At 49.5% G+C, this 24257-nt stretch overlaps 1 protein-coding gene across 2 annotated transcripts in view; it reads left to right on the top strand.

The window, feature by feature from the left end:
• Window positions 1-355: 355 nt before the first annotated feature.
• The window catches only part of GALNT15 (polypeptide N-acetylgalactosaminyltransferase 15), a 47488-nt gene continuing 23586 nt past the window's right edge, over window positions 356-24257 (top strand). Inside the window, exons 1-3 of one of the 2 annotated variants that reach the window (XM_040480122.1) lie at window positions 356-1731; window positions 20338-20504; window positions 23152-23356. In XM_040480122.1, the coding sequence (XP_040336056.1) occupies window positions 1187-1731; window positions 20338-20504; window positions 23152-23356 (917 nt within the window). In that variant the 5' untranslated portion in view covers window positions 356-1186. The remainder of the gene's footprint in view (window positions 1732-20337; window positions 20505-23151; window positions 23357-24257) is intronic. The other variant, XM_040480123.1, reaches the window with a different exon arrangement.

Raw genomic sequence — 24257 nt, 5'->3', positions numbered from 1 at the left:
TAAATTAATTCTCTGTCTGCCTCTCCCACTAGAAGGTAAACTGCATGAGGCACAAATTTTGGTGCTTTATTCATTGCTGGACTCCCAGTCCCGGAATAGTTTTGGCACATAGTAGGTGTGCGTCAACATCTGTTGGTTGGATGAAGGAGGTTTTACAACTGAAGGAACATTCCTCACCGGATGCCCCTGCTTAGTGGCCAGTGCCTTCAGATGCTTTGGTGGCTGGAGGGGCATACAGGAGCTTCTCCCTCCCCACCCCCCCCAGCTTCTGTCATTTTCAGAGGGACAAGGACAGTGGTCCTCAGCAAGGAGGGAGAGTCCAGCCTAACTTCACACATCGCCTGTGGCAGGCTGAAGGTACAAACAGACAGTTAGCTGTTTGCATCTATGCCACAGGCACAGGCTTTCTGAAACCAGGAGGGACTACTATTTCCTTCCCCTGTGGGTGGAGGAAAGAAGTCTTCCTATGAACCATGAACGAGATTCAGATCTGAACTTCTGGGATGTTCCTGTTTGGGTTTGGTCCTAGCAGTGACGGTTTATATTTTGCCCCGGAGCTGTGCGCTACGGGATTGTGCAAAGCCCGGGAACAGTGAGGGCATTAGGACCAGGAGCGAGGCTTGGCTTGGCCGGGACTGCATCTGGCAGAGGGCTCTCAGCTGAGCGCAGAGCTATGTGTGAAAGGAAATCAGGCGCTGCCTGCCGGCTTCACATCTGTTGATCTGACCTGACTTGAAGCGTCCAAAGGAGGACCACTGTCAGCGCTGCTGGACTGAGGACCCACCAGCTGCCTCTCCAGACATCGCCTAGCAACCTGACCATTCATGCAAGGGGGGAGACGAAACACGTGGGACTAAACACCTGAGCAGAATGGAATAATCGTTTTTTTTTTTTTCCTTAGGAGAAAAAGGGGGTAAAAGGGGCCAAACAATTCAATTTGAAGTCCCTGTGAATGGGCTCTCAGAAGGCAATACAGAAATCCACTCAGAAAGGTCCCGTGGCTTTCTGATTATAAGTGGAAGTCAGTCTTACACATGCTGTTGGCAAATGTCAGATGGGAAAAAAAGGAGCAGGTTAAGTGACCAGCAAAAAACTTCCAGGTGGAACTAGGAAGCCAGGTTCTCCTGCAAGCCCGAAGGAACCTGGAGCAGGAGGAGGACGCGAACTTGAATATGACCTGTTGCATATGGCAAGTTCCAGCAACATGCTCCTAAGGAAGCGATGCAGGCATGGGCCGTGCAGACTGCAATTCCTGCTGCTCTTACTGATGCTGGGATGCGTGCTGCTGATGGTGGCCATGCTGCACCCTCCCCCGCACGCCCCGCACCACGCGGTCACAGTCCTGGCCACCCAACACAGCCCAGGTGCTGGGTATCGCCTGGACTTCGGGGAATCCCAGGAATGGGTGCTGGAGGCCGAGGATGAGGGCCAAGAGTACAGCCCTCTGGAGGGCCTGCCCCCCTTTATCTCACTGCGGGAGGATCAGCTCCTGGTGGCCGTGGCCTCACCCAGGGCCAGAAGGAACAAGACCCAGGGCAGGAAAGGTGGCAGCTACCGGCTCATCAGACAGCTGAGCAGAAGGCAGGATGAGGAGGCCCCAGAGAGGGACTGGGGGGCCGAGGAGGAAGATGGGGAGGTATCTGAAGATGAGCTGACCCCACTCAGCCTGGAGGAGGCGCTCAGTGCCCGCATCCCCCTGCAGAGGGCGCTGCCCGAGGTACGGCATCCACTGTAAGTAAGGCCCTGGCTTCCCCTTCCCCCAGGTACTGAGGCGTCATCAACAGACCCAGGAATGCCAACTTTCTGCCACCGGCTGTCCTTAGGGCAGCAGTTCCCAAGGTGTGGTCCCTGGACCAGCCGCAGCAGCATAACCTGGGGACTTGTTAGAAACGCAGAGTCTCAGACCGCATCCCAGACCCACTGAGTGAGAAACTCTGATTTAACCAGCCCTGCAGGTGAGGAAAAGGGGAGCTCTTACTGGTTCTTCCCTTCCCCATCCTGGTTCTAGTCCTTCTGTCTCAGGACTATCAGGTCAAACAGCTTTATCCATATACCACACAGGAGCTTGGGGCAGATGTTCTCCAACCCACCTTCCAGTTCTAACACCCCGCCTCCAGGATGTTTTGATATTATGATTGTTGTTAGGGTTTGCTTTCGTTTGGGGTCAAAGTAACAATCGCAGCTAACATTTATGTGACTCCTTCCATGTGCCTGATTTTAATCTAAGAGCTGTTCGTTTATCAGTCCTTACAAGATGAGTGCTATTATTACCATCAGGCTTATTTTACAGGTATGAAAACAAGGCACAGAGAGGCTGAGTAACTTGCCCACCGTCACACAGCTAGCAGGTGCCAAGGCAGGGATTTGAATCGAGGAAGGAAGAAGCTCCAGTGTGCCTGAACTGCCACCCCATTAGACTTAAGGGGACAGTCCCAGTGCGCAGGAGCTAGAATGCGGTGCTGCTGCAGCCTGACCTGGTGGGGTAGCCCCACCCCCAGAAGCCAAGCTGGAGAGTGCATCCAGGCTATACCCAGGGAGATGCTGAGCTCCCCTTGTGCATCCCCTGTCCTCCCCCTCCCTTACTGTGGCTGGCTGCAGAGGAGGGTCCCAGTCGGGCATCCGTGGCCGGTGCGACTGGTTAGCTCTGGGAAAACCCTTCCCTGTAAGCCACTGCTCTTCCTAGAGCCCAGAGTGCTTCTCACAAAGCAAACACACGTTCAGACCTTCCGAGTGAGAGGATCCATCTAGAGCCGCAGTCAAGAGCAAGACAGTGTACTCCTCTGATCCCTGGTGGGGTTCCTGTCGGTCTGGCCGCTTGGCAGTCACCCTCGGGGTCACGCAAATGCAGGTCAGCACCCGAGACCGGCTTCTCAGATGGTGTGCGTGGGCGCCTCTCTCATACCCACCCCAACCCTGCTGCTCCAACTTCAGGTCTTGCCTTCAACAGCTCTTTTCAGGAAACGTGCAGACCCAGCCAGGCCCACCCCATTGCAATTTGGTGCTCTCAGCAGTTTTAATTCATAACCCTCACTACAACCAAAGCTAAACGGTCGCTGACGTATTGGTTTGATCGATGCCGGGGTCCCGGCCACACACACAGGAAGCGAGTGATTGCCGAATGAGTGAACGTACTGTTTTCAAAGTCTTTGGATACATCTTTCTCTTTGGCCTAAGACAAAAATGAGTATCTTCATTTTGCTGATAAGAAGCATTGCCTCAAACAAGAGGGTCTCTGGCCACCCACAGGCGTGTATGTGTGTCTCTGCATTATGCAAGTGCGTTGTGACTATGAAGTTCTGTGGGTACGTTGCATATAGTTGTGCGTGAGTGTGTCGAACACGCACTGTATCGTGTGTGGCGAATGGATGCTACATACGTGTGCTGCGTGTAGTCCGTGCGCGTAGTGGATTACGTGGTGCCCGCGTGCCTAGTGCCCGCGTGCGTTGCGGTGTGAGTTGTGCACGTGTAATCACACGTGCACATGTGTGTGGATGTGTCCGTGTCCTTATGCGCGTGATCACATTGATAGGTGCAGTGGCGTGTATGGTACACGCGTGATTGCGTATGTTTCGCCCTGGTGTGACGCGTGCACGTGTGTTGTGATTTGGCTTTTGTTGTGTATGCGTTTTTGCGGGACGTGTGTGCATGTATGTTGTGTTGTGCCCGAGCTACGTGTGTTTGATGTGCCTGTGTGAGTGTGCGACTCGCATGTGTGGTATAAACGCCTTGTTAGAGTTGTACACGGGTAGGTGTGCTGTGTGTGCTATTCGTGCAGTGCGAAGCGCACGGGCGTTGTGTGTGCTTGTGGTGCACGTAGGTTAGAAAGGCGTCGGGCGAGTTGTACGTGTGTGTGTGTGCAAGTGTGTTGTGTGTGTTATGCTTCTGGTGTGCAGTGCCTGGTAGGTGTTGGCGCGCCTGCACTGTGAGTGTGGGCACATTTTGTGTCACGTGTGCGACGTGCACTGACATCGCGTGCACACCACTTCAGTGGTCACTGCTTCAAGCCAGGGTGACCACCTCGGCTCAGTTTGTCTCGGTTTCCCCGGACTGGGACGCCTCCCGGTCCCTGGCAAACCTGGACGGTTGGTCTCCCCGCCGCATACTTCCCTCCCCTTGCCCCGGTTCTAACGACAGCAGTGGGCTCTGTCTAGAGGCGTGTGGCGCCCTCTGCTGGTCGCATCTGCTCCCTGCGGCCTGTGCCGTCTGGGCCTTGGCCCCCAGCCTCTCCTCTACCCTCTGCAGTTCAGGTGCTGGGTGTCTATTCTGGCCCCTCTCAGGACATACAAGGGATCCTCTGCAAACTGAGGCAACAAGCCCCCACTGTCCCTCCAGGGTGACAGGACTCTCCTACTGTCAGCGCTTTAAAATCAGGCCAAAATTCAGCTTATAAAAGAATGGCCGTATACGAAGCACCTACTCTGTGCGAGTCCTGCTCTGCTTTCCCACCAGGGTTCGGAGAACTCTGGAGACCCCAGTCCCTCTGCCTTCTGCTGGAGTGTGCCAAGCACCACCCACCCCAGGGCTTTGCACAAGCCTGTCCCAACTTGGGCTAGTCCCGTGCGCCCTTCGTTCACCGAAACCTCTAGACCAGCCCTGGCCTTTGCTCATCACCCCCATCCAAGCCACAGGCTTTTTCTGAGTACCTCCGGGGTCACTGCTGGAGGTCATTTTGAAAAGGGGCATGCCAGGAAGTTAGTAATAATGCAGGACCAAGACAGAGAAAAAAGTCAGTGTAAAAGGTCAAAAGGCAGACTCTGGAAAGAAAGGTAAAATTACGGTGAACTTTTATCTGAGCACTTACTATGTGCTAGGAACCCTGCTAAGTGGTTTTCATTCACTTAATCTTCCTAATGAACCCATAAGCTGGATACCATTAATATTTCCATTTTACAGATGTGTAAACTGAGAAACAGAAAGGCGAAGGGACTGGGGCCAGGTTATCTGACCAGGTGTGTCTGACACCAAAGTCATGTTCTTTCTGTTTGTTTAGTTTTGTTACTCTCGAGTTAGATAACATACAGTGTGATACAGTGTGGCCTTGGCTTCAGGAGTAGAATCCCATGATTCGTCATTTACATACAACACCCAGTGCTCATCACAAGTGCCCTCCTTAATGCCCATCACCCATTTTCCCCACCCTCCCACCTGTCAACCCTCTGTTCTTTGTATTAAAATTTTTTTAATGTTTACTTATACTTGAGGGAGGGAGACAAAGTGTGAGTGGGGGCGGGTGGTCAGAGAGAGAGGGAGACAGAATCTGAAACAGGCTCCGGGCTCCGAGCTGTCAGCACAGAGCCCTATGCGGGGCTCAAACTCACAAGCCATGAGATCACGACCTGAGCCAAAGTCGGACGCTTAACTGACTGAGCCACACAGGTGCCCTGTTCTCTGTATTTCGGAGTCTCTTATGGTTTGCCTCCTTCTCTGTTTTTATCTTATTTTTCCTTTCCTTCCTCTATGATCATCTGCTAAGTTTCTCAAATTCCACATCTGAGTGAAATCATATGATATCTGTCTTTCTCTGGCTGCAAAGCCATGTTCTTAACCACCACGTTGTACTTTCTGGGCAAGTCACGTAGGCTAGAAGAATTTCAAGTTTTTCCACCTATAAATTAGGGAGAGCTCACACTGGTCCTCAGGGAGACACGGAGGAGGATGTCTGTCACAGCATTCTTGGTGGCACTGAAGAGTTGGAAGCCACCTGGACACGTCATGGGTGGGCACCAGGGAAGCTGGGCACAGCCCAGAGACACCGTGGGACGTAGAAGCAACAGACTCGGTGCACAATACCCAGTGGAGGGAGACCTTCAAGTACCATGCTGAGTGACACATGTAAGGCGCAGAAAAGGGGTCCATAGCACGACATCGCTGGGGAAATGTGAGCTCCATGCGTGCTGACCAATGCATTCTTTACAAGAACAGAGGAAGCTCCGGGGAGTGGCTGTGTTGTGTGGAGGGCTGGGTCCTGGGGCAGGCGCGGGAATAGCGAATGAATATATAGAGGAAGTAAAGAGAGGGGCCCACGTGGGAGCCCCAGACTGAAGACTAGGACTGACTCGGCGCCTCAAAGCTGCTCTCACAGGGGGGGGTCGGGGAGGAGCAGGCCTTGCCCTTCAGCCTCCTGTGGCACGACAGCTTCCAAGGCTCTTCCGAGCCCAGCTCTCCTTGATCATCCTGGGGCCCGGCGTAGGGCAACGACTGCCCGCATCAAAGAGGCTCCTGACTGAGAAAGCGCTCTGTAATCTGGTCTAGGCAGTGGCTCTCAAACCTGAATTCACATGGGACCACCGAGAGGGCTTGCTAAAATGCAGCTTCCTGGCCTCCTCTCCTACAGGACCTGACTCAAGGGTCAAGGGTGGGGCCCGAGAATTTGGTTTCGACAAGTTTCCTGGGAGACGCTCATGCTGCTGATGTGTGGGCACTCTTTGTATCTAACAGGTTGGACAGAGCCACGCTTCTCAGATTTTCAAGTGTATGCAAACCCCTCGCCCCGGGCATCTTATTAAAATGCACAGTCTAATGTAGTCGGCTAGGGGTTCCACCCAAGATGCTACACTTCTATCAAGCTCCCAGTTGGTACCGGTGTTGTTGGTCCACAGGCCACGTTTTTGAGCAGCAAGGGGCTTTATTGCTGGTTTGCCAAATATGTACTTGTGGATTCCCCCACATGGCTTGTTAAAAATGTAGATTTTCAGGGGCGCCTGGGTGGCTCAGTCGGTTAAGCGTCCGACTTCGGCTCAGGTCATGATCTCGCGGTCCGTGAGTTCGAGCCCCGCATCGGGCTCTGTGCTGACAGCTCAGAGCCTGGAGCCTGTTTCAGATCTGTGTCTCCCTCTCTCTCTGACCCTCCCCCATTCATGCTCTGTCTCTCTCTATCTCAAAAATAAACGTTAAAAAATTAAAAAAAAAATGTAGATTTTCAGACCACTTTTCTAGAGACTCCCCATAGTTCTGATTTGGAATGCAGTGATCTGAATTTTAAAAAGCTGATGTTAGTTTGGGGAACCACTGATACAGACAATGAGCAGAGAGGTAGTAGAGCTCTGGAAGATTCCACAGAGAAGGGAGTCGTGGGATTGGAAAATAGAAAAGAGAAGTAGTGAGTAACACAGTCCCCTTCATGACCTGGAGTTTTGTACTTAAATATAAATGTCAGCTCGGCTATTGCTGGCTGGGTGCTACCTACCTACTCGCATCAGTTTATAACTTGGGTTCATATTTTGGCCCATGTTAGCCTGGTTTATATACCCACAACTCTGACTAACTCACACGCCCATAGAACAGGAAACCTGGGCCCGAAACCTGGCCCCATCTCTTACTGTGTGACCTTGTATAATCACTCAGCCTCTCTAAGCCTCAGTTTCCTCAACCGTAAAATGTAGATAAAATAACACCCATGCATGGAGTTGTAGGTTAAATGAGATAGAATGTTGATGATCTTCCCTCCTCCCCCGCCCCCCAGGATTCAAGTCCAAACGGAAGTTGTCCTTATCATATTCTGGAGTATAGGGTCTAGGAGTGAACTGAAAGATGGAGAAAAGCCAGAGCAGGCAGCTGTGGACATCACGTCATTGTCCTTTCTCTGATCAAAGAGTTATTTTCTACCCCATGGGCTGCTAAATCATCACTCACTTGGCGGCACACTGGAAGCACCTGGTAAGTGTTACAAACGACCCATACTGGGGTCCCACTACTAGGGATTCTTATTTAGTTGGTCTGGGGAGGGGCCTGGGCCTCCCCAGGTAGTTCTGATGCGCAGCTGGGGCTGAGAAGCAACGCTGTGGGGCACCAGCTGGGCAATGGCATTTCACAGGCAGTGGGAAGACATAGGAAGGGGTATCCTCCGCTTCGTTCCCTCCCTCCCGCCCAGAGGCCGCTTTGGCAGCAGCCCTATATGGTCAAGGAGAAGGTGGTGGTGCAGTCTACCTTCCGGTCAGGTCAGTCGAGTTCCAGGCAGCAGGGAGCCACTCCAGCATGTCTCCCCACCCCTATGTTGGCCCTGACACCTGGGCTACAAAAGTGAGAGAAGACGGCTGGCAGGGCACCAATAAATCGGAGTGAGTAGGTGCGGCCCTGCGGTGGGGACGGAGGGCAGAGCAGGAAGGAGCAGGCTGGGGCAAACACCTGGTGCTGGAACTCAGCTTACCTACCCTCCCACTCAGGAAAGGAGGGAAAACAACCCAGTGTGGTGGGTGGGAGTGCTTGTTCTGGTGCCTGGCCAGCCAGGTCACAAGGGGAACTCACAAGTACCAAGCTTTCAGCCCTCAAGCCCAGTGTAGCCAAGGCTAGGAACCGTGCGTCCCCAGATCTCCACCCATCCTCAGTGCCTGTGGTGTAGACAGGCTGAGTATAACCCTTTGAGATCACGGGGCGCCTGGGTGGCTCGGTCAGTTGAGCGTCCGACTTTGGCTTAGGTCATGGCCTCGCGGTTTGAGATTCACGAGTTCAATGCCCGGTCGGGCTCTGTGCTGACAGCTTGGGAGCCTGGAGCCTGCTTCAAATTCTGTGTCTCCCTCTCTCTCTGCCCCTCCCATGCTCACACTCTGTCTCCCTCTCTCTCAAAAATAAACACTTAAAAAAAAATGTAGCCCCTTGAGATCAAATGTGCCCGTGGTAGCCAATGCAGTAGAGTCTTGCTTTGTGCTTCGGGTTAGGCTTGGGGATTAGATCAGAGGTGGTCAACCTGCATCTTATCTTGTTTAATTCTTAAGGAAACTGCTATTTCCGCTGAAAGTATGGTCCTCAGACCTGCAGCATCAAAAATGCAGACTTTCAAGCCCCACTCAGACCTACTAGATGAAAATCTCTATTTTTAACAAGATCTCTAGCTGATTTATATTCATGTCAGAGTTTGAGAAATGCTGATGAGGCCAACGGTTCACAGCCCTGCCTGCACATTGGAATCAGCTGCAGAATTTTATAAATCATCACACCCAGGCTCCACCCCAGACCAACCAATTAGATACAATTCGAGGGGACTCTCCTAAGTGATTCTAATGTGCAGCCAGGCTGAGAACTCCTGCCAAGGCCCTTTTAGGTGAAAAGGAGCAGAAACACTGGTGTTACTGCAGGTGGTGGGGTTCCTGCAGTCTGCACAGGAAGCGAGGAACAGGGACAGTCCAGGGAGGACTGCAGGGGGTAAAGAAGGAGGACAGGAAAGACACTCACGAGCCATGGTACTTCTAGGGCTCAGCCTTCCTGATGTCCTCCAGCAGCTGGCGTCCCTGGAGCCTGCTCATATCGCCCTCATGGCCACTTACTTGCTGGTGTCTTGTCACTAACAACCGTTGTCCTCTACTCAAGCTCTGGTCTGGAGGCCCAGCAGCATCGGGATCACCTGAGATGCAGAACCTCAGGCCCCCACCCAGACCTCCTAGATCCAAATCTGCATTTATAGAGATGCCCCGGTGGTACAGGTGCAGGTTAATGTGTGAGGGCACTGGGCTACCTCTTGGCTTCTGCTGCCTCACCTTTGACTTACTGCCTGTCCTATGACCTGCTACCAACTGCTGATCCTCTCTGTATGTCTGAATATCAAACTCCTTGAGACAGAGGATCTGGAAGTTTCACTTGGCCATTATTTGGGGGAGGCTATGCCTGTTAGGGGAAACTACTGTGCCAGGATGCTTCATAGGCTCTGGTCAGTGTTCAGACCAACGACTACCTGTCAGTGCCCACTTTTAGTCCAGGGCTGAGGAGCCAGAATCAGAGCAAAGCTAAGGATGCCTGGAGCCCCTAGAAGGAGGCTGTGAGGCTTCTGAGGACCCTACAAAGAGACTGTGTGCCCCTTGTATGACTTCTCTCTAACTCTGGGGAATGATAGGCTGGCAGCATTAGCCTTACCCACAGGCTCCAGCCTGAACATACTTCCCTCTCATTCATAGGAACACTGTCCATCCCTCACAGGATCATCCCCAGGCCGTGTCCCAGCCCTTGTGTCTCCAGGCATGGCCTGGAAATTGGTGTTCCCAAGATGAGCCCCATTAACTACAGACAAAATGTACTAAACATTGGGATTTTCACAGATTGTGGAGAACTGAGTCTATGGTTATTACCCTCCCATTTATATAGACAACCAGTCTATATACTCCTTGTGAGCAAGAACAGTGGCTACCTTCATTCACTGAACAAATAATTATTTAGCAACTATCAAAGGTGAGAAGGTGAGCAGGACCCCGCCCCAAACCCAAGGAGCTTGGGGTGAGTTGAGGGATACAGATAAGCAACCAGGTTGTTACATCGCTGGGCTCAGGGCAGCGATATGGAAACTCGTCTGCGTGGGGGACTTCTGCTGATTTGGTAGAAGCTGGAGGTCAGTAACCCCAAGACAGAAAACCCAGCAGAAACCTTTCTACCCTGGCCAGGTGAGGAAAGGGTGGGGGCGGTGTTTGTGCCACAGCCAGGCCATCTGGCGCAAAGCTGTGACTCATCCTCTCCAGAATCATCATCCAAACGCATTTTCTGAGTTCATGGGGGACCCTGGAGCTGCATGCAGAGAGGGCGTGCATCTGTGTATAAAGCCAGACCCGGACTCCCCCGATCTTGGAGTGTGAAGATATGAAACTAACTTGTATTCAGCAGCTGTCTAGAGCCAGGACGATCCCTTTAATCCAAGAAGTTCCCCTGGGCTATCGAAAAGTAACAGCATCCTTGTGTTGACTAATTAGGGGATGTAAATAGCAGAGCCAGGATTCAAAGCCGAGTTGATTCGATTCCAAAGCCCTTGGTCTTTCCTTCCCCACTGCTGCCACTCAGAAGATGGACACATGAGGTCAGGTGAGCTTTTCATGTATACGACCTGAGACAGTAAAACATCCACCAGATATATGGTTGAAGAACAAAGAACGTAACCCTGTTAGCTAATAAGAAGAATGTGCATTTCTTCATGGGTCCTTTTCACAACTACCTGTCACATTTGGACACTGTTCTGCAATGTCCAAAAGCTGTTTCTATGCACCGCCCCACTGATTCCCCCCAACAGAGCCATGGCACAGATAGAGCAGGAAGAATGTGCATCCCCACTCGACAGAAAGGATGTGAGACGTGGGGAGGTGAAGTGACTTGCCCGGGGCCGCTTGCATGGACCATTTACCTTTTGCTCACTTATTTGTTTACCTACCTACCTTCATCCCTCAAAGGATTTAAAAATACATCATAAAATAGAAAATCGCTATTAATATGATGTTAATCAAGATAAGGGGAAACATACTTTGCAACACCTTCCTTCAGTTACTGGTATACACCAAGCTCCTTTTTACCTCTAGGCCTTAGCAGACGCTGTGACACCTGTCAGGAACACTGTTCCCCACCCACACACCTTCCTTCAACTGCCTCCCACCCACCCTTCAGGTCTTGCCTGTCATATCACTGCTGCCCCACTCCCTGAGGATCTCCTTGGAGCACCTGCTACAGTGGTTAAATAATTATTTGGTCATCCGCTTAATAGGACGTAAGCTCCATGACACCAGAGACGATCTTAGCTTGGGTTCCGCCAAAGCAAACCCTGAGAAAAGCATTTGTCTTGCAGATGACGTCAGGGAGCACCGGTAGGGGACTGGCAACGTGGAGCAGAAAATAGGACAGCGACGAAAGGTGTGTTTTCAAGGCAGTTACCTCAGAGGTAACTAGAGCTAGAGCTCGGCCTGCGGGGGAATCTGGGAGAGGCTGGGGCACACGCGGCTCCACGTGTTAGACCTCCTTAGGGTCAGGGGTTGCTGGGTATTAATATGCCAACTCTTTCTCATCGCTGGCTGAGGACAGCTGTCAGGGGTGGGTGGGAGGTTAATTCTCCAGCTCTTCAGGCCTGCTTGAGGAGAGCATCTCCAGCAGTCAGAGAAAGCCCTCACACGATTGGAAGGCAGGCTGTTCTGTACTATATTGATAGGGCCAAAGGGGATATGGCTGGGCCATCACGATTCTGCTTCAACGATCTTATCTATTTTAGTCCTCATGCATATAAGCTTGTCAGTAAATATCTGTTAAATGTCCAGTTGGAGGATGGAAGGTCAGGATCAAAGAGAAAATTAAAATGAAGACAGACAATCCGTAGAACCGTCTCGGTGACTAAATATCCTATTTCCTTACTCCGAGCTTCCTGGCAGCCGAACTGAGAAAGGAAACACCTTAGATATATCACGATCCTTATTGCTCATGAGGAGAAAACATACCAAGTCCTCAGAGGAAGAAAAGTGCCTTTTCCCGACACTTCTGCCTGAAAGGAATTTGCCTTCAAAGCTGCGTAGAGGGAATAGTCAGTGATAGAGGACACGACAGCCTCAACAGTTTCCCTCTGTAATGCAAAGCAGGTTTCATAAACCTGATGAAAGCTGAGAGAGTGATGCCAAGCATGACTCCACATAAGCACATTTCTAAGGCAGCCAAGACAGTGCTTTCTGAGGACCTTAACGAATCAGTGTAGACAGCCCAGAACATGTGAAGGAATCAATGGATTGTGTATTCTTCAGATAACCCGCCATCATTGTCACTTTGATCCAGACAGTGGGACCCAAGCCTCATGACTCTGAATCCAGAACATTCTGTTAGCACTTTCGTCAAAAATAGCAATATCTACACTGGTTAAGAGCATTAGGTGTAGAGTCAGACTGGCCATCTGCTATCTGCTGTGTAACTTAGGCTCTCCGGGCTCTAGTTTCCTCATCTTTAAAATGGGAATATGAATCCATTATCTAGTGCTGCACACACACCACCTCAAAATTCCGTGGCTTCAAAAAACAGATAAACTGAACTTCATGAAAATTAAAAGTGTTGTGCTTCAAGACAGCGAAAATACAACCCAAGAATGGGAGAAAATATTTACAAATCTAATAAGGGGTTTGTATCAGAATACATAAAGAACCCTTACAACTCAGCAAAATGACACCTAATTTAGAAATAGGCAAAGATTTCCGGAAGCCTGGGTGGCTCAGTCAGTTAAGCATCTGACTTTGGCTCAGGTCATGATCTCACGACTTGTGAGTTTGAACCCACATCGGGCTCTGTGCTGACAGCTGGCAGCGTGGAGCCTGCTTCAGATTCTGTCTCCATCTATATCTGCCCCTTCCCCACTCACACACTGTCAATTATCTCTCTCTCGCTCTCTCTCAAATATAAATAAAAATTTATATTTAAAAAATAGGCAAAGATTTGAATAGGTATTACTCCAAGGAATACATGGAAATGGCGAAAAAAACACATGAAAAGATGTTCAAACCATTAGTTAGCAGGGAAACACAAATCAAAACCACAATAGATACCACTTCACCCCCCACTGGTATGGCTAAAATAAAAAAGACAGACAATGACAAGTGCTGACAAGGATGTGAAGAGGTTGAAATCTTCACACATTGCTGGTGGGGTTGCAAAGTGGCGCAGCTGCTTTGGAAAATAGTCTGGCAGCTCCTCAAAATGCTTAACGGTTACCACATGACCCGGAAATGCCAATCCTGGGTATACAACCAAGAGAACTGAAAACATAGTTCATATGTTTCCAAAAACTTGTTTGATGAGTTCATAACAACTTGTGCATGAATTTTCATAGCCGCGTTATTCAAAACAACCGAAAATGGAAACAAATGCCCATCAGCTGACAAACAGATAAATAAAACGTGGTGTATTCAAACAACGAATATTATTTGGCAGTAAAAAAGAGTGACGTACTAATACACGCTACAACATGATGAACCTTGAGAACATTATGCTAAGTGAAAGAAGCCAGTCACAAAAGGCCACGTACTGTGTGATTCCATTCATACGTATAAAGTGTCCAGAGTAGGGAAGTCTATAGAGACAGAAAGTACATTAGTGTTTGCCTGGGGCTGGCGTGGATGATAGAGGGATGGGGAGGAACTGCTGATGGGTCATGGGTTTCTTTTGGGGTGATGAAAATATTCTGGGGGGGGGCGCCTGGGTGGATCAGTTGGTTAAGCGTCCAACTTCGGTTCGGGCCATGATCTCGCGGTTCATGAGTTTGAGCCCTGCATCTGGCTCTCTGCTATCAACACTGAGCCTGTTTCAGACCCTCTGCACCCCCCTGTCCTTCTGCCCCTCCCCGCTCATGTTTTTTTCCTCTCTCTCTTTCTCTCAAAAATAAGAAAGAAATATTTTTAAAAATCTAAAAAGAAAATATTCTGAAATTAGCAGTAGTAGGTGAACAGGTTTGCGAAGATACTAGAAACCACTGAATTGTATACTTTTTTATAAGGGTGGATTTTATGAGGTGTGAATTATGTCTCAATGCAATCATTACTTCAAAACACTAGTAGCTTAAAACGATAACCATTTACCCATGATTCTATAATTAGGCTGGACTGAGCTGGGCATTTCTTCTGCCAGCCTCACCTGGGGTCCTTCCTGTGGTTGCTGTCCTCTGGAGGCTAACTGGGACTGAGCAATCCAAGATGGCCTCACTCACGTACCTGGCAGCTGATGCTGGTTGTCTTCTGGGGCACCTCAGCTTTTCTCCGAGTGGCCTCTCACCCTCCGTTAGAGTAGATAGGCTTCCTGGCATTGCAGTTTATGGCAGCCAGCGGAAGCGGCAAGGCCCCTGGGAACCTAATCTTGAGAGAACATCACTTCCAGTACATTCTATCCATCAGAAAAAAATCACAAGACCAGCTAGGTTCGGGGGGTGGAGAAATAGGTTGCGCTTCTCAGTGAGAAAAGCGGCACAGTCACGTCGCAAAGGAACATGCATGTGAGGGTGGACAGAATTATGGTGACCATCTCTGCACACGTGAAAAGACCTATTTCAAAATGCACTTGGGAGGATTAGATGTGATAACGCATGTATTTAGCACAGCACCTGTTACACAGGAAGAGAAGACTCATTAAGTGGTGGCTTTAAGGAATATTAATAAGACTCTACAATATCACACGGTCCACCCTAATTTCCCCAGTCCCCCATTGTAGACAATGAGAGAACAGAGTGTAGACGACAAAGCTGGAAATGTCTTTAGACACTGTGCAGTGAGTGAACTCCTCCCTCATCAAATATGGAAACTGGGCCCCAGAGAAGAGACAGACCTGCTCAAAGTCCCTTATTTCCCTTCCTCACAGGGGATTCGGAAGTCTGAGCACGACGTAGGTCTTCTTCAGTGCACACGGCCCATGCTCTCTGACACCTCGTCTCACACTCTTCCCTCCAGACCGGTACCCCGGCTCGGGCTCTAATCATAGCGCTTGCTGGCTCCAAGCACGAGGGTCTTAGAGGGAAAAGAAGCACAGAAGGCAAATTGTTGCCTGGGATGAAAGACAGGAGTCACAGGAGTCAGGGGTAACTCAGATGTCACCAAATGACAGTTCACAAGTTGTATCCTGTCACAGACATGTGGTTTGGCCACAGTTGTTTAAGATTTTATTTGTAAGTAGTCTCTATACCCAACATGGGGCTTGAACCCACAGCTCTGAGATCAAGAGTCATATACTCTACTGACTGAGCCAGCTAGGCCAAAGTCTTTTTTTTAATATTCGAAGAGTGACCAATATTTAAAAATTGACAGATTTGGCACCTGGGTGGCTCAGTCGGTTGAGTGTCTAACTCTTGATTTCAGCTCAGGTCATGATCCCAGTGTCATGGGATTGAGCTCTGTGTCGGGCTCCACGCTGATCATGGAGCCTGCTTGGGATTCTTTCTCTCTCCCTCTTCCCCTCTCCTCCTCTTGCTCTCTCTCTCCTGCTCTCAAAAATTAAAAAAAAAATTTTTAACGTTTATTTACTTGAGACAGAGACAGAGCACAAGCAGGGGAGGGACAGAGAGAGAGGGAGACACAGAATCCAAAACAGGCTCCAGGCTCTGAACTGTCAGCACAGAGCCAGACGCGGGGCTCAAACTCATGACTGCAAGATCATGACCTGAGCCGAAGTCGGACACTCAACCGACTGAGCCACGCAGGTACCCCTCAAAAAAAAAAATTTTTTTTAATCAAACCAAGAGATTTCCCATAAATAATTCAGGTTTATGGCTCTTCCTGAAAATCAGAAAGATCCGGCAACACTGGACTGAATTTCCTCCTAGTAACATTGGCTGCTCTTGGGGAGGGCGGCGGGGTGGGGGGGTGGCGGGTGAGGCATGTGATCTTCAGCTCACTGAAGCTCCCATGGGGCCAGGTTGCTGTCCTCTGGATGTATGCCACTGTCTGCGGACGTTTGAGTGTGTGCTCACTCTGTACCCAACCAAGGAGCACTTGCAAGGAGGAGGTGGCCTAGATAAACTTTAAGGCCCCCCTTTAACAATCTTTGTTGGCTGGATTTTGGAGGGTTTGTTTTGTTTGCTTGCTTGCTTGCTTTTTAGAGGCTTCCAGCAACTTCTCTGAATCACTGCTCAAGCTCTCTCCCTAGTTCTGGCCTACCACACCCCTCGCTCTCCACCCTCCAAAGCTCTGTAAGGTTGGTGGGAGGTGGGGAGGAAGCATGGGTACATTGTGAAGCAGATGGCAGGCTTTTAGTGCCACCTGCCTTCCTTTCCCCATTTCCTGCCTCCTTCCTTGTGCCCTCTCTCTCCTTAGGGACCTAGTATCCCCGTGGTGACACCAGGGGCCCAGGGTTCCCAGACACAGGTGATCAGGGCCCCATGATCCGGACCATTCCTTACTGTTCCATCAGAATCTCCCAAGCCTCACACACTCACGTCAGTTAAGGAGTGACAAGCCTTACTCTCTTGAGGAGAGTTCATCCTGTATTTTTACGAAACAAAATGGAAGCCACCTAAGCCACTTGGATGAACAAAGGGGATGGGAGGCCCTTGTTCCCAGTGGCTGCCTGGGCGATTGTAGGCTGGTGTTCTACAGAGAGTGGGTCCGGCAGGGGATCTGGATGAACTCCAATCACTCATATGGCTTTCTTTGCCTGGAATCCTCTGTGGTGGATGCTACTGTCATGCTGTACAACTCCGAGGGGCACCATCACGTGGTATTCTATGAGCGTGGCACCCACTGGAGTTGGGCAATGCAAAAGCCCCGCGATGGGAGTGAGCATTAAATGACATAGCACGTGGGAAAATCCTACAAGTACCAGCAGTCCTTATTTTTAGAACACCTGACCAGTCTTCTACCACGATAGAAAGCAACACCGGAAGCCAGCCCGCACACAACACTAACCTGAGTAATGGCAACAGCTTCCATTTATTGAAAGCTTCTATGGACAAAGCACACAACACACATCTTTGTTTATATAATCTTTACATAGCCCCATAAAGTAAATCTACGTGTTATCCTCATTTTATAGACAAACAAATTCAGGTAGTGAGGTATCCTGGTACACAGGAGGCTTGTAAGGAATAATAAAAATGAACATTTATTGAACTCTTACTATGAGTACTTTATATGTATTAACTCATTTGACCCTTCCAACAACCCCATTTTCCAGATGAGAAAACTGAGGTTAAGCCTATGACACGCTCAAAAAAAGGTTTACGTTCTCACCACAGGCCCAAGGGGTAAATATCATCCAGTGTTCAGATGAGGAAATGAAGGCTTATAAATATCGGGTATATTACCCAAGGGGTTAGGAAGCAGCAAGGTGAAGATTCAAATCTAAATATGATCCTAAAGTATAAGCTCTTTAAGCACCTTTCTTCAAGGACACACGCACCACACACTGCTGTTTCCAGTGCTCACATTCTATGGACTGGGGACAGAAAAGACAAGGCCGTGTTCTGCACCGAGGTGACAGACTTCAGTCCCGGTAAAACTGCAGCCCCCGGGGCACCTGGGTGGCTCAGTCCTGTTAAGTGTCTGACTTCAGCTCAGGTCATCATCCTATGGTTTGTGAGTTCGAGCCCCGCGTCGGGCTCTGTGCTGACAGCTCGGAGCCTGGAGCCTGCTTCGGATTCTGGGTCTCCCTCTCTCTCTGCCCCTCCTCTGCTCTCGCTCTGTCTGCCTCTCTCTCAAAAATAAATAAACATTAAAGACAAACAAACAAAAAACCTGCAGCCTCAAGAATGCCATATGCAGGCCTCTCTGTCCCCAAGCATGACCCCAAGCCATTGCCCTAGTGATGTTTTCAGTACCCAATGGATTCACGAAGGAGGCATGATTTCTTTTCACAGCCACCAGATGCCTCTGTCCTAGGACTCCAGAATTTGCCTACACTCTCAACCACAAAGGAAATAGGACACAAAGGAAATTTTGAATCTGTTTGTGAACAGGTCTAGAGCAATTCTGAGGGCAGAGTGGAAATTCTCAAAGTCAGTGGGGTGGGGGAGAAAAGTTCCACTGGGGTTTGGGGAGAAAGGAGGGGGGAGTGGGGGGAGGAGATGAAGGGGTAAAATACCTCCGCATAGCCCACAATATGCGCTGGGGACCCCTTTATCTTCCAAAAACCTTACGGGAATGGGTTCCCCTTTGGACCTGTTATCTGAACAGCCCTGAAAGCAGACTGTAAAAGTGCGTATAAAATTCATTATTTCATTTGTCACAGGCATGCTGCTAAGGACGCTGTCACCCATTTAGGGACTTCTCTCTGAAGTCCATAGGAATTTCTCTTAAAAACTAGTGCTGGATGTAACAACTGGTGAAGTTCAGATAAGGTCTGTACTTGAGCTAATAGTATCTGAACCGTGTGAAATTCCTGATTTTGCTCGTGGTGGATGGTTATGTAACATATCATCACTGGGGGAAGCTGGGTGATGATAACACAGGAACTCTCTGTACTATTTTTGCAACTTCTTGAGTCTTAAACTATTTCAAAATAAAAGTTATTTTTAAAAAAAGTATTAGAAAGAACATCACCTTCCCTTAAAAAATCTGGGATGTAACCTCTCCGATGGTGTCAATTCCGTTGCAGAATAAACCTCCTGTTTTCCTTTGGCTACTAGGAAGCTCACGTTTAAAATTCTTTCTGGAAACACCAAGGCCCTGATGGCCTATATATTTATGTTCTTTCTCCAAATGTTGACTTTCTACTCTTGCTTGTATTTCCCTACTCCTGATTTTCATCCTTACTTTTTTATATTACCATTATTTTATTGTACGTATTCCTTTTGAGTGACTTCAAATCCTTTATGGAAAGAAAGAGTGCATACATACAGAACTAATAAAGTAACTGGCACAGCTAGTTTATGAGATGTTCATTTTTTTTTTAAATCTAGGATTTCTGTTTTACTGTTACCTTAAAGCTCTTCCTGACTATCAATTCCCTTCACCGCCTGCGATAGGATTTTTCCCGAGTCACATGCGGGTGTCCTGCACACGGAGGGTTTCAGCCTTGGTTAGCACGGTGCCAGGCAGAGGCAGCCTGGTATTTCTCTCCGGCGGGGCCAGCCTTCGTCCAGCTGTCAGACTGAGAACCGCATGCACTTTGACCATCACAATTGCCTTTAGGTGTCGGAAGTTTGAGGTCCCTGAGATAACCCCTACTCAAAAGCAAATACTCCTCCATGGAGGGACATTTAGAAGCTACCTAGGAAAGCAAGTGCCTCTGTGAACAGTCGTGAGTCACGCACTGCTCTACGCATCCTGTTGTTGTTATAATTCATTCCACTGTGGTCTCAGTCGGAACCCTCAGCAGAGGCAGGGCAAAGCAAATCAAAAGCATTGGGCTCATCTGCAAAGGAAGGAGGGAACCAGACAGCCCTGCGAATGGCCTCGAGGAGGTAGCTCCTCACACTCCCATCTGTCCAGCCACGAACCAGCAGAGGGGAAAGGGCACGACAGCCTTGAAGCTCTCTGCCACTTACTGGTACTGTGACATTTGATAAGTCTTGCCCATTCTCTGAGCCTCGGTTTCCTTATCCCCCAAATGGGGGTAAAAGCCCAAACCAAAGACGTATTTTAGTGTAAACAAGCAGTAATATGTGTAAAGGGTCTGGCATTTTGTTGGCCTTCGCACATGTTCAATCCTTGTCCTTCTGCAAGAATAATACTTAACATTTATTATGTGCCAGGTGCTATGCTAGACTGTATGGAAGCAGACACAAAGAGAATAGTGTTTCTGCCCTTCAATGAATGATAATTTGTGTTCATAAGACATGCACTGTGTACCTCGTCCTATTCAAGCCTAACAACAGCTCCGTGAGGTGGGTGATGTCCTTCATTCCCATTTTACAGATTAGGACAGCCGTCTCCTGGGAGTGGTGGAAACACCTCTCAACTGCTATGAGAGAGACGTGGATTAAACACTGTCAAGATGCTCCTGGGATATGAGGACTGGGAGATCATAGCACCACTGCGAGGGTGTGATGGGTTCTCTTTACACGGAAGTTTCAGGCAAACCCAGAGAGATAGCTACTAAGTTGGGGGGGGGGGGTGAGCCGTCTGGTTAAAGCAGCTCCAGTCAGGCCCCAGGGAGGGAGTTAGAGGCCGTCCAATGTTTATTTTGTTCTTCTGGTTCTCTGCCCTTCAGGTGTCTACAACAGCACCCCGAGGAGAGCCTGCCCACAGCCAGCATCATCCTCTGTTTCCACGACGAGGCCTGGTCCACCCTCCTGAGAACCGTGCACAGTATCCTTGACACGGTGCCCAGGGCCTTCCTGAAGGAGATCATCCTGGTGGACGACCTCAGCCAGCAAGGTGGCTATGGGCTCCTCCCAGCTCTTTGGGTGGGCCTGGACCCTGGGGGGGTTCCCATGCAAAGACTGGGGTTTGGAACCTCTGGAGGCCAGGTTCCCAGAAGCATACCTCCAGATGAGGATTCAGGTGCAGGTAACTCATGAGTGAAGAGCCCCAGGGGCAACCAGTAAGGAAATAGGGGGAGAAGGCATAGAGAGCACAGCCACCAAGCAAGGCAAAGAGGTCTGAGCCAGAGTCCCGGGAAGTAACTCCAGCCTGATCCCAGGGAGGTATCTCCCAGTCCCAACCTCCACACATCCTAATACGCTTCTTCCCAAGACACTCTAGAATCACAGCAGGGTGGCCATTCATAAGTGCTCACTGCCTCCTAGACACTGGGTGATGCACTTGAGCAGATTAGTCATTAAATCACTCTTGGTTAGCCTAATCCATTCATTTTTCAGATGAGGAAGCTGAGGCCTAGAGATGAGACTTGACCAGGACTGAGTCAGGCCAAGCGCAGCAGAGTCGGGCCCAGAGCCTAGACTCACAGAATCTGCTCAGATGTTTACACTGACGGGAAACACTACTAGGGACCAGCCCGTTGCACGACTGAGTCACTAAAAGATGATGGAGAGAGAAGGTTCAGCGGTTCTCAAGCTTGAATGTATATCAGAATCACATGGCTTGCTAAACACTGATTTAGCAAGCACTGGCTTGCTAAAACACTGATTGCTAGCTTTTCCCCCAGAGAGCCCCCAATTCTGGTATTGGGCCCAAGAATCTGCATTTCTAATGATATTTCAGGTGATGGGGATGCTGCTGGTTTATGTACTGCACTTTGAGGAACACTGCTCTTCTTTGGGGGGCTTCAGGCCCATATTTCTGCATATTTCTACCAGTGTTGGATCAAAAGTCTATTACTAGTAGCAAGGGAGTCTTGGGGTAAGTGAGTGCTTTTAGCTGCACTGAACAAAATCAAGCTTCTTCTAGTAGGGTGGAGGGGGGAGAATGAATGTTGGATAAGACAACCAGCAGTGTTCAATACAGTGGAGTCACCATAGGGCTGTTTTTCACATATCCAAGTTCAGAAATTTTAATAGCTTTGCTAATAGATGTCCTTCTCTAGGGAATGGACCTGGGGCTAATAAGCTTACCAGAAAAATAATTATAAAGTAATAAATAGGCAAAAAATTTTACCACCAAGAAATTCAACAGCCAAGTGACTGGAAATCCATCCACTGCTCGACAGTTTCCTCTGCAGAAAAGTCTCCTTGGGGAGCCACATGCTGTTTAAAAGGTGGAGCTTTAAAAAGACTGCCTGAGCCTCCCCTCGCCGGAGACCCAGTCACCAAAGCAGCAGGGCTGTGTGTATCCCTGTCAAGACTGTCTCTGGGCTGAGGAACTGAGGAAATCCTTGCTCTTTGGCTTAGTTCTGTTCAACACACACACACTGAACGCCTACCATAGGCCAGCCCGGTGCTAGGGCTCAGAGCAGTGGAAATGGGTGAGGTACGATCCTTGCCCTTGAGAACGTCTTAGTTCAGTGATTAGGGGCGCCCCATTTCCACAACCTCATGGAGGATGCTACTTCTTTCTGAATACATTATTCCTTTGGTCTCCACTGGCTTGTTCATCTTGGCGTATGTGTGCGTGCACACACACACACACACACACACACACACACACACAGCTTTTCTTATCTTAAATGAAAAACCTAAGAAGCCTCTCTCATTCTTTATCCCCTATGGAATCATTGTTCCTAAAGAAAGTCTAGATTCCTGGCTCATTCTCTTCGATCCACTGTGCTGCCCACCCACCCCTACCACTACAAGGAGACCACTTTGGCCAGCACCACCAATGGCCTACCAGCAGCCACACTTCATGGACCCTCTGTCCTGAACCACTGTCTTAGGTCAGATTTCTTAGAAGTGGGGCCTGAGATGAGATTCATGTGCTCGTGATTTGGGGGGCAATGCACTCTCAGGGGAACCCCGTAGGAGAGTGGGGGAAGTAGGAGAAGCAGAGGAAGGAGCTAAACCAAGATGAGGTTTCAGATGAAGTCCAGCCACAGCCCGATCCCACAGACAGCTCTGCAGTGCAAGCTGCACCTCAGGATCTGTCCTGCCTCGGGGCAAGAAAGTGGGTTTTGGTAACCCTGCACTGTTTGGTCATTGGCCCTGGGCATGTGGGGCCAAGGGTGGTGTTCTGCATGACTCTCTGGCACTCACAGGAGAGGCAGGTCCATATCCAAGGGCCTGTCTCCAGAGAAGGATGCAGACTACAATTAGTAGCCAACCTACAGCTGCTGGGTACATGAAAACCAAAACCAAACCAGTAAAAGGGACCCTAGGGCATCTGCGTAGGGCACCAACAGTATCTGCATACCCTCACTGCTGCAGTTAGAGAAGGTTAGCCATTTCTCTCCTCTCCTGGTTTTATGACACCATCTCTGCTGGTTTTTACCAGAGAGAATACTGACCCACCCCAAACAAACTAAGCAACTTACTTCCTAGCAACAGCCACAGTGGAATGTATCTGAGTCTCAGGACGTCATGCTCACCCCAGCTCCCAAGAGAATTGCTGATAGTGATCCTAGTGACAGTTGTCACAATTTCACCGGCTGTGGTGTCTGTGACCCCACTAACCATGACTCTGTCGATTCCAGGACAACTCAAGTCTTCTCTCAGCGAATATGTGGCCAGGCTGGAGGGGGTGAAGTTGCTCAGGAGCAACAAGAGGCTGGGGGCCATCGGGGCTCGGATGCTGGGGGCCACCAGGGCCACCGGGGATGTGCTGGTCTTCATGGATTCCCACTGTGAGTGCCACCCGGGCTGGCTGGAGCCCCTCCTCAGCAGAATAGCTGGTGACAGGTAACTTCGCCCCTGAGGTCTGGGGAGCAAGAGGTGGGATTGGGAGAAATTATCGGCAGCCTCGGCCACTCACAGAACATCTATCCACCACTGAAAAAGTCCCCAAGTCTCCTCCACCATTAGAGAGCAGCATGTGTCATTGGGTTTTTTGTGATGTTTGAGTTTGAGCCTTTTCAAAAGCACAGGGAGGTAACGTTGGAAGGGAAGTTAGAGGTTCTCCAGTCCATCTGCCTTGTTTTCTGCCTTCTAGACACAAAGACTGGGGCCTGGAGAACAGCGACCATTTTTCCATTCTTCTTTCCCCATCTTACTGTCATTTACTCCCCCACTTCCTGCTCTCCTTATACAGTTTCTAAACATGTCTTGTCGACCATTTTCTTCAACCTGAATATCCCACTAAGGAAAAGCAAAACCTTGTGGCTAGCGCACCTTGGACCAGCCCGTGGGGTTTGCAGAGGCCTATTACACAGTAGGGATTCAACAAATGATTGCTTCTGATGATGCCCCGCCAGACAGGGCTGATGCTAGAACCAAGCCTTATGACTTCTATTCTTGCATTCCTTCCCCTGGTAAATGTTCGCTGTCTCCTTTGAAGTTGGGGATGACCACATATAAAAAAAAGTCATTACTGGACGAGGAGGTAGAGGAATTAGCATATTCCACTAGGTGGAGGAGCTTTCAAGCAGCACAATGCAAATTGTTAATAGTCCAGCAATTCCTTTTTAATAAAGAACCATCAGAGCTCAAGTGAAATCAAGAAGGATTAATTATGCAGGACCATGATGCAGATTACTGCCCATCCCTGGCTATTATCTCAGAAGAAAAGGAAACGTGCATAAATCCAGCACCAAGACCAAGGCAAGCCAACACGCGAACCCTGCAACTCTGCCATCTTGGATTC

This window comes from Herpailurus yagouaroundi, unplaced genomic scaffold, assembly GCF_014898765.1.
Source record: "Herpailurus yagouaroundi ecotype Mexico unplaced genomic scaffold, PumYag 159, whole genome shotgun sequence".
Taxonomy (NCBI): Eukaryota; Metazoa; Chordata; class Mammalia; order Carnivora; family Felidae; genus Herpailurus; species Herpailurus yagouaroundi.
The sequence above is the reverse complement of the archived record's forward strand: the minus strand, read 5'-3'. Positions and strand labels throughout refer to the sequence as shown.